General features: G+C 49.3%; 1 protein-coding gene across 1 annotated transcript; it reads right to left on the bottom strand.

Moving 5' to 3' along the window:
- Positions 1–13,129: 13,129 nt before the first annotated feature.
- Positions 13,130–15,249, bottom strand: LOC147111445 (uncharacterized). Its single transcript, XM_085998459.1, has one exon. It carries the CDS (start codon positions 15,162–15,164, stop codon positions 13,764–13,766), a length of 1,401 nt encoding a protein of 466 aa, XP_085854585.1. The 5' UTR covers positions 15,165–15,249; the 3' UTR covers positions 13,130–13,763.
- Between the last annotated feature and the right edge of the window lie 394 nt (positions 15,250–15,643).

Below are 15,643 nucleotides of genomic sequence, written 5' to 3'. Positions count from 1 at the left end.
GAGGCATTTCCATTTGCTGGTTTGTGTTCTAATGTCCCTCTAATAAATGGTGTGTGCATTTTTAAAAAAACATATCAGCAATTTAAAAACAGTTACTCTTTCATCACAATATTTTATAAGCGGGCCTAATTTTAATTGATCTCAACTTTTTTAGCCGTGGCGTTAGGAATCACAGTAGGTGGCCAGCCAGCCCAGGCAATAATTGAAGATAGAGCTTCAACTAAACACTCAGCAACATGAAATAGGAAGCTGGATTATTCCAAGGGGAGGCGATTGGTGTTTATAATTAGGAGACTGTTGGAAGGGAAGAAAACCAACTTAATGCAGTATGCGCACTCCCCACAAATGACATCAAGACTGGGATTTATATGCAGCACCTTTCATGACCGGACGTCCCAAAGCGCTTTACAGTCAATGAAGTACTTCTTTGTAATTTGGGAAACGCGGCAGCCAGTTTGCACACAGCAAGCTCTCACAAGCAGCAGTGTGATAAAGACCCGATAATCTGAGCTTTTTTGTTACGTTGGTTGAGGGATAAATATTGGCCCCAAGACACCGGTGATAACTCCCCTTCCCTTCTTCGAAATAGTGGCCATGGGATCTTTTACATCCACCTCAGTTTAACATCTCATCTGAAAGACGGCACCTCCGACAGTGCGGCGCTCCCTCAGTACTGGCACTGGGAGTGTCAGCCTAGATTTTGTGCTCAAGTCTCTGGAGTGGGACTTGAACCCACGACCTTCTGACTCAGAGGCGAGGGTGCTGCCCACTGAGTCACGGCTGACACTTAGCAACAAGTAAACAATTTCCTTCCAGTAGAACCCACACAGCACGAGCCAATCAATACTCACCACTTATCATAGAATCATAGAAATTTATGGCACAGAAAGAGGCCATTCGACCCATCGTGTCCGTGCCGGCCGACAAAGAGCTCTCCAGCCTAATCCCACTTTCCAGCTCTTGGTCCGTAGCCCTGCAGGTTACGGCACTTCAAGTGCATATCCAAGTACTTTTTAAATGGGATGAGGGTCTCTGCCTCTCCCACTCTTTCAGGCAGTGAGTTCCAGACCCCCACCACCCTCTGGGTGAAGAAAGTTCTCCTCAACTCCCCTCTAGTCCTTCTATCAATTACTTTAAATCTCTGCCCCCTGGTTATTGACCTCTCTGCTTTCACCAGTCAGAACCCACACTTTCACTCAGAGGTTTGTGAATCTTTGGAATTCCCTGCCCCAGAGGGCTGTGGATGCTGAGTCTTTGAGTCTATTCAAGGCCGAGATCGATAGATTTTTGGACTCTAGGGGAATTGAAGGATATGGAGATCGGGCGGGAAAGTGGAGTTGAGGTCGAAGATCAGCCGTGATCTCATTGAATGGCGGAGCAGGCTCGAGGGGCTGAATGGCCGACTCCTGCTCCTAATTCTGATGTTCTTATGTTACGTTCTTATGCTGAAGGACTTGTGGGGAAGTTCAAAACCAGAGGCCATCAATATAAGATAGTCACTAATAAATCCAACAGGGAATTCAGGAGAAACTTCTTTACCCAGAGAGTGGTGACGATGTGGAGGTCGAAGATCAGCCACGATCTTATTGAATGGCGGAGCGGGCTCGCGGGGCCGTGTGGCGGAGCGGGCTCGAGGGGCCGTGTGGCGGAGCGGGCTCGAGGGGCCGTGTGGCGGAGCGGGCTCGAGGGGCCGTGTGGCGGAGCGGGCTCGAGGGGCCGTGTGGCGGAGCGGGCTCGAGGGGCCGTGTGGCGGAGCAGGCTCAAGGGGCCGTGTGGCGGAGCGGACTCGAGGGGCCGTATGGCGGAGCCTGCTCGAGGGGCTGTGTGGCGGAGCAGGCTCGAGGGGCCGTGTGGCGGAGCCTGCTCGAGGGGCCGTGTGGCGGAGCAGGCTCGAGGGGCCGTGTGGCGGAGCGGGCTCGAGGGGCCGTGTGGCAGAGCGGGCTCGAGGGGCCGTGTGGCAGAGCGGGCTCGAGGGGCCGTGTGGCGGAGCCTGCTCGAGGGGCCTTGTGTAGGAGCAGGCTCGAGCGGCCGTGTGGCGGAGCGGGCTCGAGGGGCCGTGTGGCGGAGCAGGCTCGAGGGGCCGTGTGGCGGAGCGGGCTCGAGGGGCCGTGTGGCGGAGCGGGCTCGAGGGGCCGTGTGGCGGAGCGGGCTCGAGGGGCCGTGTGGCGGAGCAGGCTCGAGGGGCCGTGTGGCACAGCAGGCTCGAGGGGCCGTGTGGCGGAGCGGGCTCGAGGGGCCGTGTGGCGGAGCGGGCTCGAGGGGCCGTGTGGCGGAGCGGGCTCGAGGGGCCGTGTGGCGGAGCGGGCTCGAGGGGCCGTGTGGTGGAGCAGGCTCGAGGGGCCGTGTGGCACAGCAGGCTCGAGGGGCCGTGTGGCGGAGCAGGCTCGAGGGGCCGTGTGGCCAACTCCCGCTCCTATTTTTTTGTTCACCAATAGTAGTGGACTCTGTGGGAGCATTAGCGAGCTGGTGATGAGTTGGAATCACTGGGCAAGTGTGACACAGAGCTTCCGGTCGCTTGCCCCTTTAGTTCTCCATCCCACTCCCACAGTCCTCGGCCTCCTATGCTGTTCCACTGAAGCTGAACGCAAGCTTGAGGAACGACACCTCATCTTTCCATCGGGCAGTTTGCAGCCTCCCGGCCTCAGCACTGAGTTCAACACCTTTAGCTCTTTACTCACCCGCTGTCTCCTGCAGCAATTCAAACCTCCTCTGGACCCATCTTCTGTTTCCACGTTTGTCCCACTATCACCTCCTGTTGCCTCGAACATCATCCCTTTTAATCACTCCTGTCCTCCGCCCTATCCCTTTTGTTCTTTCCCTGCCCCGCTTTTCCCAGCCTCTGCACTTGCTTGAAACCTGTTACATCTCGAACGTCTTCCAGTTCTGACGAAAGGTCTTTGATCTGAAGCGTTAATTCTATTTCTCTCCCCTGACCTGCTGAGTGTTTCCAGCATTTTCTGTTTTTTTTTATCTCAGGCTTCCAGCATCCGCAGTATTTTGCTTTTCCATTAACATGACAATTCCTCTGTGAAAACACCCTTGATTGGTTCACAGAATCTTACAGCACAGAAGGAGGCCATTCGGCCCATCGTGCCGCTGCTGGCTTTACGAAAGAGCACTCCAATTAGACCCACTCCCCTGCACTTTCCCCAAATACAGGTTGTATTCTGATGAAGGGACTAAACTTAAAATGTTAACCTGCCTTTTCACTCTACAGAATCTGACAGCCCTCCTGCTATTTCCAATATTTGGTTGTGTCTGTGTGGTACCACATCGCTGCCACCAGGTGGTGATGTTCTCTGTATAAATGGACCATGAATCTTTATAAAGCTCAACGGTGCCACCTGCTGCCAGAAACCCTTATTACGTGAACGGCGATCACTCCAGTGAAAGCAGATAGCAGAATATCTGACCACAATTTCTCAACCCACTGTAAATATGCAGATTGTGCTGTCGGACTGATGTCTTGTCCTTGTTCAAGAAGGAAAAGCAGGATAAACCAGGTAACTATAGCCACCTTAGCTTAGCTTGGTTTAACGTGAGTTGTGGGAACACAGGAACAGGAGGAGGCCATTCAGCCCCTCGAGCCTGTTCCGCCATTCGATGAGATCATGGCTGATCTGCGACCTAACTCCATCTACCCGCCTTTGGCCCATATCCCTTAATACCTTTGGTTAACAAAATCTATCAATCTCAGATTTAAAATTAACAATTGATCGAGTATCAATTGCCGTTTGCGGAAGAAAGTTCCAAACTTCTACCACCCTTTGTGTGTAGAAGTGTTTCCTAATTTCACTCCTGAAAGGTCTGGCTCTAATTTTTAGACTTTGTTCCCTAGTCCTAGACCAGCGGAAATAGTTTCTCTCTATCTACCCTATCTGTTCCCCTTAATAACTTGAAAACTTTGATCAAATCACCCCTTAACCTTCTAAATTCTAGGGAATACAGCCCTAGTTTGTGTAATCTCTCCTCGTAACTTAACCCTTGAAGTCCGGGTATCATTCTGGTAAACCTACGCTGCTCTCCCTCCAAGGTCAGTATATCCTTCCTAAGGTGGGTATACTCTTAGAATCCATGATCCGAATTTTGAGATCCATGGTTTAATCTAGGGATTTCCTAAAGGCAAGTCATCTTTTGACAAATGTAATACAGTTTTTCTTTAAAAAAGGTGACTGCTTGGCTGCATTAAGGGAATGTCGTAGATTTAGTGTACATTAATTTTCAGAAGATAGTTGGAGAAGGTGTCTCACAAGAGGCCAGTTCGAAAAAAAACAGGCATATGGTATAAAAGAGAATGTGGCAGCATGGCTAGAAAGTTGGGTGACAGACAGCAAAACAGAATTAAGATTAATAGGCGTTGCTCAGATTGGAGAAGGCTTGGGAGTAGTGTACCCCAGGGATCAGTGCTGGGTCCACTATAGATAGTTTGCACTCAAGTATAGGAAGCATAATCTAACTGAAACTCATTCTTTAAGTTACATTATGAGGACAGGTTGCACAGACTAGGCCTGTATTCCCTTGAATATACAAAATTAAGGTGTGATCTAATTGATCTGAGAGATTTAAAGGAGTTGATAGGGTAGAGAGAGAAACTATCTCCTCTGGCGGGGGGAGTCCAGGACAAGGGGGCATCACCTTAAAATTAGAGCCAGGCCGTTCAGGGGTGATGTCAGGAAGCACTTCTTCACACAAAGGGTGGTGGAAATCTGGAACTCTCCCCCCCAAAAAAGCTGTTGAGGCTGGGGGTCAATTGGAAATTTCAAAACTGAGACTGATCGATCTTTGTTGGGCGAGGGTATTAAGAGATATGGAACCAAGGCGGGGAGCTGGAGTTAAGATACAGATCAGCCATGATCTAATTGAATGGTGGAACAGGCTCGAAGGGCGGAATGGCCTCCTCCTGTTCCTATATAGTTTCCTACCCCCTCCCCACCCCACTGGATCCTTTTGCGAAAGAGCATTAGTGAATGGGTTGGGTTTATGCAACAGTCCAGCAGCTTTCAAGGTCACTATTCTGCTTCAAATTCAATTTCCCAACTTGTAATGGTGGGATTTGAACGGACCAACCTCTAGGCTGCCCGTCCGGTACCATGGCCATGCCACTATCACATCCTGGGTGAGCCTTGGCTTCCAGCTATCCTTTATACTGGGATAAGTATTGTGCTAGTGCTGGGATAGCCCTCTCTCCCCTTTAATCCTCACCAGATCTTTGCAGTGGCTGGCCCCCAGCAAATTCCTCTGGAGTTGCCCCTGGCTACAAGCCACCTGTCCATCACCAGCCTCACAGTACTGGCTTGAGTAGCAACCAATATAAGAGCAGCTATTGACAATGAGCAGATTGTATACCTGCTGCGGGTGAATTCAGTGCAGCAAAGCTGAACACTCAGTAAATGAAGCTCGTCTAACAGTAGTGGGGTCATTTGAGTAATATAGCACAAATGTGGCAGTCAGTATTGTATTCCACCACAATCTGTAACCTCATGGCCCGGCATATCCCTCACTCTACTATTATCACCAAGCCAGGGGACCAACCCTGGTTCAATGAGGAGTGTAGAAGAGCATGCCAGGAGCAGCACCAGGCGTACCTAAAAATGAGGCGCCAACCTAGGGAAGCTGCAACACAGGACTACATGCATGCTAAAAAGCGGAAGCAGCATGCTATAGACAGGGCTAAGCGATCCCACAATCAATGGATCAGATCAAAACGCTGCAGTCCTGCCACATTCAGACGTGAATGGTGGTGGGCCATTAAACAACTCAGCACGCAAGTGCAACAGACAAGGCTGAATCGTTTGCAACCACCTTCAGCCAGAAGTGCCGAGTGAATGATCCATATCGGCCTACACCCGAGGTCCCCACCATCACAGAAGCCAGTCTTCAGCCAATTTGATTCACTCCACGTGATATCAAGAAACGGCTGAGCGCACTGGATACAGCAAAGGCTATGGGCCCCGACAACATCCTGGCTATCGTGCTGAAGACTTGTGCTCCAGAACTAGCCGCGCCTCTAGCCAAGCTGTTCCAGTACAGCTACAACACTGGCATCTATCCGACAATGTGGAAAACTGCCCAGGTATGTCCTGTCCACAAAAAGCAGGACAAATCCAATCCGACCAATTACCGCCCCATCAGTCTACTCTCAATCATCAGCAAAATGATGGAAGGTGTCATCGACAGTGCTATCAAGCGGCACTTACTAATAACCTGCTCACTGATGCCCAGTTTGGGTTCCGCCAGGACCACGCGGCTCCCGACCACGTTACAGCCTTGGTCCAAACATGGACAAAAGAGCTGAATTCCAGGGGTGAGGTGAGAATGACTGCTCTTGACATCAAGGCAGCATTTAACCGAGTCTGGCATCAAGGAGCCCTAGTAAAACTGAAGTCAATGGGAATCGGGGAAAACTCTCCACTGGCTGGAGTCACACCTAGCACAAAGGAAGATGGTTGTAGTTGCTGCAGGCCAATCATCTCAGCCCCAGGACATCGCTAGCTATTCTGCGGCGAGTGTCTCACCTCCTGACTCCCCAAAGTCTTTCCACCATCTACAAGGCACTAGTCAGGAGTGTGATGGATAACTCCCCACTTGCCTGGATGAGTGCAGCTCCAACAGCACTCAAGAAGCTCAACACCATCCAGGACAAAGCAGCCCGCTTGATTGGCACCCCATCCACCACCTTAAACATTCACTCCCTCCACCACCGGCGCACCGTGGCTGCAGTGTGCACCATCTACAAGATGCACTGCCGCAACTCGCCAAGGCTTCTTCAACAGCACCTCCCAAACCCACGACCTCTCCCACCTAGAAGGACAAGGGCAGCAGGCGCATGGGAACACCACCACCTCCAAGTCACACACCATCCTGACTTGGAAATATATCGCCGTTCCTTCAAAATCCTGAGACTCTCTCCCTAACCGCACTGTGGGAGCACCTTCACCGCACGGACTGCAGCGGTTCAAGAAGGTGGCTCACCACCACCTTCTCAAGGGCAACTAGGGATGGGCAATAAATGCTGGCATTGCCAGCGACACCCACATCCCAGGAACTAATACATTTTTTAAAAATGGGATGAGATGGTTTATCATTTAAGAGCTAGGCTGGGGTTTTAAGATCTCTGAAGACCTCTGGAGTTAGGGTTCGCAAGGGGTCTGACCAGATACTAGCTGCAGCTGCGGGTTAGAGATTCTTGAAACACTTTGGATATTTAAATTCAAATGTATTGATCCATCTCTCTGGGCCTCTGCAGGGCTTTTAATGGTAATATTTCCTTCCCGCCCCCCCAACACGCCCACCACTTTTCTATGTAAACATTTCAAGCTCACTGTGGAAGCTCTTAGGCCTTTACATGAAAACAAGAGTTGCTGAAAATTAATGTCACTCCAGATTTATTTTCCCATTTTGTATCCTGTGTGCAGTCTGTTTTATTTTAAATGAATGGATCCCACACCGCCCGTGGGAAGCTGTGCCCAAAGAGAGCATGTATCAGAGATAGAGATGCAACACTGTAGGACCGATTTCCCGTCAAGTAAGCTCCCCGTATAAATCGTTGAATTTATCCTTATATTCAAGCTTCAAGATTAAACTCTGGTCAGAACAATGGGCCTTCTTTTTATTCTCTGCAGAAGTAGGTAATTGTTCAATCTAATTGCATTTATAAAAATCATAAACAGCGTGAGAGCAGCTAATTAACCGCCATGGGGTTCAGTACAATTATATGTGAACAGAAACACCTCGAATTCCCTCCAGAAAGAGCCCTTACTCGTCCTTCAGCGTCGTGGCATTAACCGCGAGAAAGAATTGAGAAACAGAAGAACCACGACTGCATGACAAAGGGAGATTGGCACAAAACTGATTAAAACAACTTGCATTTAGACCACCAGGACAGTTGCGAATTACAATTTTGATAGCCTGAATAAATTCCTGCCTTTCCAAAGATGTCGCACCTATGACAAACGGCTGACTTCTCCCGTTCCATAATTTTTCTTTCATGGACTCACTGAACTCGATTATAGAGGCGTTAAGTGCAAACACACCAACATTTCCTGAATAAGGTCCTTGAACGAGATCAGTTCTTGATGTCTCAGCAAGAATCAACTTTAATTATCAGCTGCACTTAGGAAAGTCCTGCTGTTCACCATAGTTGGCTGGGCTGTTAAATTATAGCAAATTGACACGTTTACTGCAGTTCTTAGTCAGTGATGTCAGATTGGGGAGCTGTACTGAGTGCATTGACGGTGTAATTAGTGTCAGGGCTGCTACTGTTTCTAATCTATATAAATGATCTGGACTTGACTCAACCAATACCGGTTGTCAAATTTCCCGATGAAACCAAATGGGACAGCACGGCCTAGTCTAATGAAGTAGCTGAGGAACGACAGAAGGACTTCAACAAAGTTTGCAAGTGAACGTCCATACAGGCAACTCAAACATGGCAGGAAAAAAAAGTGAGACATTTAGTCAATGAATGGGTCTCGAAGCAGCTGTGAAAATGGTATGGGATTGATAGTAAACTTAACACTTGGCATGTCCAGTCATTGCAGAGAAGAAAAATCATAAAAGCAAACAAAACTCTGAGCTATATTGTCAATCAGTGCAGTATTGATCTGGATCTGAGGTTGCCAATGGCTAGTGATCTAGCATAAATCGCTCCATCATTCACTCCCTCCAGCACTGGCGCACCATGGCTGCAGTGTGCACCATCTACAAGATGCACTGCAGCAACTCGCCAAAGCTCCTTCAACAGCACCTTCCAAACCCGCGACCTCTACCACTTAGAAGGACAAGGGCAGCAGACGCATGGGAACATCGCCACCTACAAGTTCCCCGCCAAGCCACACACCATCCTGACTTGGACCTGTATCGCCGTTCCTTCACTGTCGCTGGGCCAAAATCCTGGAACTCCCTTCCTAACAGCATTGTGGGTGTACCTACACCATATGGACTGCAGCGGTTCAAGAAGGCGGCTCACCACCATCTTCTCAAGGGCAATTAGGGATGGGCACTAAAATGCAGGCCTAGCCAGCGACGCCCACATCCCATCAATGAATTTTTTTAAAAATCATTGGCGGCCGTGCCTTCTGGTGCCTGGGCCCCAAGCTCTGGAATTCCCTCCCTAAACCTCTCCGCCACTCTCTCCTCCTTTAAGGTGCTCCTTAAAACCTAACCTCTTTGACCAAGCTTTTGGTCACCTGTCCTAATATCTCGTGTGGCTCGGTGTCAAATTTTGTTTGATAATCGCTCCTGTGAAGCGCCTTTGGATGTTTTACTACGTTTAAAGGCGCTGTATAAATACAAGTTGTTGTAGTAGTCAGGCCACATACTTAGTGCTGCATTCAGACCTGGACAGCAAGGCACATGGGGAATATCTATGTCCTGGTGGCATTGCAAAGAGCCACAAGGCTGATTATAAGACTGAATTATGAGGACAGGTTATGTATGATCTGTCATCCTTGAAAGATGGTGAATGAGAGATCGTATAGAACTATAAAAGAATGAAATTATCAAATTAAACCATGACTGCACGAGAGGGAGATAGGCACAAACTGATTAAAACGTGCATTTATGTAGCACCTTTAACATAGAAAAGTGTCCCAAGTCACTTCACAGATGCGCAATCAGACAAAGATTATGTGAAGACACAGAAGGAGATATTAGGAGTGGTTCACTTTACCTAGTTATCTTAAAGCAATGTATGGTATTCATGGGACAACTGGGATCTAGACAGAGTAGATAGAAACTGTTCCCATTGGCGGAAGGGTCGAGGACCAGAGGACACAGATTTAAAGTGATTGGCAGAAGAGGGAATTGGATAAATACCTGAAGGAAAAAAATTCACAGGGCTACGGGGAAAGGGCGGGGGAGTGGGACTAGCTGAAGTGCTCTCGCAGAGAGCCGGCACGGGCTCGACGGGCCGAATGGCCTCCTTCTGTGCTGTAACCATTCTATGATTCTTCTTCTTCTTAGGCAGTCCCTCGGAACCGAGGATGACTTGCTTCCACACTAAAAATGAGTTCTCAGGTGACTGCTGAGTCCAATGCGGGACCTACAGTCTCTGTCACAAGTGGGGCAGACGGTGGTTGAAGGGGCGGGTGGGTGGGGTGCTTGGGTTGACGTGCGCTGCCTGTGTTTGGCTTCCGCTTGCTCCCAGCGAAGAGACTTGAGGTGTTTGGCGCCTTCCCAGATGCTTCTATGATTCTATGTAGTTTAGTACACACATCTCCCTTTACATTAGGATGCCACAATTTAGTAGAGTACTTCATGTGTTTAGTGCCTTGATATGAACTTTGCCACATCTTACTAAATCGAAAGGTTAAGTCAATGACAATTAAAATCTTCAACATGGCCCAACTGCACAAGATTGAAACAGCAGGCTTCACTTAGTATAGGTAACTGATGAATGGTCCAGATCAATATATGTTAGGATACTGTAGGATTATTTGGGAGAATCCTGATCTTAGTGGTAGGACTGCCCCTCCAGAGCACTGGTGAGGTGGGTGTCACCAGCAGAGTTTTGAGAGATACCAGTCGAAGACCTAGCTGCTCAAAGTCCTCTCCGGACGAGTCTGATGAAGTAGGCTTCGCAGCTGACCTCTTTGAGCAGAGATAGTAGATCGTGTGCACTGGTGCTCTGCTTCATGTAGAGCATGTGTGCTCTGGCTGCCAGAGACTCAAGCAATTGATGGCGCCTTATCCAACTTTGAGAACAACAAGTGCCACCTGATGTAGTAGCCTCAATTAGCAACACCATAAACACAGTGCATATCTCAGATGAATGCTCACATCGCAGCTATGGGGACCTTAGCGGGCAAAATGCAGCAAGTTGTGAGGGCTGGCTTTAACTCATTTGGAAGAACACTGGCGGGATCATAGCAGCTGAAATGATGTGCACTCGTGTTCCAGTAGACCTCCTGAGGACATGTGCTCCTGTTGTGTAAGGTGTAAGCTGTGTTTTTTCTTTCAGCCGAGTGGCTTCAAGATTACATACCCGTTGATGAAAGTTTGTAACCTAGTCAACTGTTCGCAGTAAACTCAATACATTAAATTGTGCAGGTCCACAGTACTCCAGAGCACTGTTGATGATTCAGCCAGCCAGGCTGATCAATCATGGAACTGGGAGAGGTAGACCTATCACTAAGAGCAGGATTCTTGCAAATAATGCTACAATACCCTAACAGATATATTGATCTGGACCAGACAAGCAGCAGGAAGTACTCTGGGTTGGTAAGCTGTGCAGTTTTAGCAGGTGCTATTCCAGCAGTAGAAACATAGAAGATAGGAGCAGGAGTAGGCCATTCGGCCCCTCGAGCCTGCTCCACCAGTTAATTAGATCATGGCTGATCATCCAAATTCAGTACCCTGTCCCTGCTTTCTCCCCATATCCCTTTAGCCTTAAGAAATATATCTAACTCCTTCTTGAATATATTTAATGAATTGGCCTCAACTGCCTTCTGTGGTAGAGAATTCCACAGGTTCACCACTCTCTGGGTGAAGAAATTCCTCATCTCAGTCCTAAATGGCTTACCCCTTATCTTTAGACTGTGACCCCTGGTTCTGGACTCCCCCGCCATTGGGAACATCCTTCCTGCATCTAGTCTGTCTAGTCCTGTTAGAATGTTATAAGTTTCAATGAGATCCCCTCTCATTCTTCTAAACTCCAGCGAATATAAGCACAATCAATCCAATCTCTCCTCATGCGTCATTCCTGCCATCCCAGGTATCAGTCTGGTGAATCTTCGCTGCACTCCCTCCATGGCAAGAACATCCTTCCTCAGATAAGGCGACCAAAACTGCACACAATATTCCTGTACTCTTGAAACCTCAGTTCTGCCAAGTTTTCTGGAGCCGTGTAAATCCAGTGTGGTCTCACAGGGAGAGTGTGCACCCATATCAAATAGACAGAAATTCAAATCTTTTCTCGGTAGAAACATAGAAGATAGGAGCAGGAGTAGGCCATTCAGCCCCTCGAGCCTGCTCCGCCATTCAATGCGATCATGGCTGATCATCCAAATTCAGTACCCTGTCCCTGCTTTCTCCCCATATCCCTTGATCCCTTTAGCCTTAAGAAATATATCCAACTCCTTCTTGAATATATTTAATGAATTGGTCTCTACTGCCTTCTGTGGTAGAGAATTCCACAGGTTCACCACTCTCTGGGTGAAGAAATTCCTCCTAATTTCTGTACTAAATGGCTTACCCCTTATCCTTAGACTGTGACCCCTGGTTCTGGAGCTTGGTTTGGAGATTCTGAAACATGGTGGTAGGTTTTTGTGCAACTCATGTTGAGTTGCCTTGCTATAAAATGAAAAGGAACTGAATTTTTATTTGTTCTTGGGATGTGGGCAATACTGGCAAGGAAGTACTTATTGCCCATATCTAGAGGTCCTCAAGGTATTAAAAGTCAACTACATAGTATTGGACTAGAGTCACACGTAATAAAGACCAGGTCAGGATAGCAGGTCCCTTCCCTGTTGGACATTAATGAACCAGGTGGGTTTTTTAAATGACAAAACAGCAGCTCGGTCATTTTATCTGGTGCCAGATTTATTTTGATTCAATTTCACAACATGCCAGTGCGATTTGAACGCAAATTCTGGGTTGTTAGTCCAGTACCACAACCAGTCAATCATGCTCTGGGATCGCAATATTGAGGAGTATTTTTTTTCCTTTTTGGAAAATATATATACATAAAAAAGCAAGCCAGTAATCAACAGCTTAGAGATCACGGAACTTCATTACGGTGGAAGTAGCTCTGCACTGCCATTAAACGTGAGCGTTTAATTAGTCATCTGATTACCGTTTAGGATATCCTGCTGGTGCAGAACAGTTACATTTGCCTCCAGAAGTCACTGCATTTCAGAGGAATTATGTGCAGTGCCTTGACACACAAATACTACTTAAACTGAAGTGCTGCTTTGATAAATTAATGTTAAGATTTACTACAACTTATCACGGCAATGTTACATGGCACAAAAAGCAGCTTTCTTATTCCATTGCTAAGCCAACTGCTTTACAGACCAGTCACGATCATAATGCAATTGTTTTTTGCTCCAAGTTCCAACAGTAGTTAAGATATAGAAAACTATAACTCAACTATTCCAAAAGATTTTTTTAAAAGTGGTTGAAAAAGATATTATTGAACTCACAAGGTGGTGTTTTATTGCACACAACTAAAGGCACAAAAATTACAGTTTTCCTCAGGGTTTATGCCTAAGCTGGTAAGAACTTTAGTGTAAACACATTTACATTTTTGGCACAATTTCCAGCACTGAAATCCAACACATTAGCAGCTCGTGTACAGTATTGTTCCGTCTCAAGAATTTCAAAAATTCAATACCACTCCTAATAGGCCCAAGCTTCCTTTCCGTTTGTTTCGTCAGCACAAACATTAAATTCAAACTCTTTTTGGAGACGCTTGGTCTCTTCACCACAAAACCTTCACAAGACAGCTTCTAAATGGTTTTCAAAGCGCTTGGAACAGTTTATTTCTGCAGTTGAAACCTTGGTGATGACTTTTTTTTACTAAATTAGATCAACATGAAGATTTCTTCACTACATTTGTCCTTGCAAACACCCTTTCGGTGTGTATGGTTCAGTCATTTTGCAATCATTCAACTCTTCAGTTCTTTGCACCAGAGAGTAAAAGTTCAGCCATTCTCCCAAAAATTCCAGTCTGTCAAGTTAAAAACAAATCCTCAATATTCATTCTTAGAAAGCCGAACAGAGTTAAACTTTCTGTAGCGGTACTTCATTTTTGAAGTAAACGGTCACAAACATTTGTCCCTCTTGAAAGACATTACTGCAATGCATCTCTGAAGTCCCTCGTCAATCACTTTCACTGTCTCGATCTCAAAAACCTTGTTCTCTTTCACAAAACTCTCAAACAGGCGAATTCCCCCACCCACACCAAAGTAATGGGCTTTACTGGCCAAGTAGACCTTTCCTTTTTCAGAAAGCAAGCTCGAAAGCGTGTCGTGCAAAGCACGGTAGCAGTCTGGATTATAAAGAGTCTCGGATGTCAGAATCACGTCGTACTTGAAAGAGCTGTTGTCGGCGTGAACTTTACTAAAGTGGGACCAGTCACCCGAAAAGAACCGGCAGCGGGAAAGCATCCCTGGTTCAGGCGGCGAGGGCGACTCCTGATCTTTGCTTTGTTTTCCAGGTGGCTTGTCGTGTTGGTCCTCATCATCTTTGACCTCGGGCCGTTCCTTCCCCCCCAGAGACTCCTTGTCTTTGCATCGTTTTTCAGGTGGCTCGTTGCGTCGGTCCTCATCGTCTTTGACCTCGGGCCGTTCCTTCCCACCCGGAGACTCCTCGTCTTTGCATCGTTTTCCAGGTGGCTTGTCGTGTTGGTCCTCATCATCTTTGACCTCGGGCCCTTCCTTCCCACCCGGAGACTCCTCGTCTTTGCATCGTTTTCCAGGTGGCTCGTTGTGTCGGTCCTCATCGTCTTTGACCGCGGGCCGTTCCTTCCCCCCCAGAGACTCCTCGTCTTTGCTTCGCTTTCCAGGTGGTCGGCTGTTCCCGTCCTCGCCGTCTCCGAGGTTGGGTGGTTCCTCCCCGCCGGCAGGCGGGCCCCCACTCCGGGCCACGTTGGGGATGGTGAGCCCCTCGATCACCGCCCCGTTGTAGTCCTGGAAGTGGACCGCGGCCGCCTGCCCCCTCAGGGCGGCGATGCCCAGCAGCCCGGCCCCGCAGCCCAGGTCCAGGACCCGCCGGCCCCGCAGCTCCAGCCCGCCCAGGTAGCGGAGCAGGTCGAAGGTGCACTCCCAGATTTTCAGCCCTCCCTCGTAGAGCCCGGGGACGCGGTCGCAGTGGGTGGTGGGGGGGGCGGCGCCTGAGGGCTCGCCTTGGCCCCGGGGGTGCAGGGGGAGCATGGCCATCCCCGGCGCAGAGAGGCACTCAACGCCAAGCCGCTCGATGCCAAGCCGCTCGACGCCAGGCACGCCTGATGCCAACTCCAGCTCCTCCGCCATCTTAGTGCCCAGCAGCCCGACCACCTGCCCCCTCCCCACCATGTGCTCCCTCAGGCCGGGCCCCCTTTCCTGGCTGCCCACGGCTGCCCCCTGGGCCTGAGCCTGGCCCTCATTGCCCCCGGGGCTGGCGGGCTCTGAGGCCGAGCTGCTCCCGCTCCCGGCCGCCGGCCTGAAGTTGAATTTGAATTCCATGCGCGCGGCCTCCAGCAACCGCCGCTCCAACAGCCGCGCTGCCCCGACCACGCCCGCCTTCGCTCTCAGCCAATCGGCGGACCATATCTCACGCCCGCCCGTGACGTCTGGCTGACCACACCCCCTTTCTTCCTCGGCGCTCAGCCAATCAGCGGGCCGGATCGGGGTGGCACGCGCGCAAATGACGTCTTCCTGGCCTCGCCCGCCCACCCTTCCCTCTCAGCCAATCAGCGGACCGTATCGGGGTGGCACGCGCGCAACTGACGTATCTCGCCCACCCTTCTCTCTCAGCCAATCGGCGGCCCGCCCACGTGACGTAAGGCCAACCACAGCCACTGCCCTGCTGCCTTCCCCCCTCCCCCCTCAGCCAATTGGTGACGTGTTTCCCGGCCACCGCCCGCTTCCAACACTCACTCACTTTTCCCTGACCACGCCCACCCTGCCTTCTCTCTCGGCCAATCACCGGGCCGGATCGCGCA

Source organism: Somniosus microcephalus, chromosome 10, assembly GCF_052327205.1.
Source record: "Somniosus microcephalus isolate GS21.2 chromosome 10, FLI_Smic_1.0, whole genome shotgun sequence".
Classification (NCBI taxonomy): domain Eukaryota; kingdom Metazoa; phylum Chordata; class Chondrichthyes; order Squaliformes; family Somniosidae; genus Somniosus; species Somniosus microcephalus.
The sequence above is the reverse complement of the archived record's forward strand: the minus strand, read 5'-3'. Positions and strand labels throughout refer to the sequence as shown.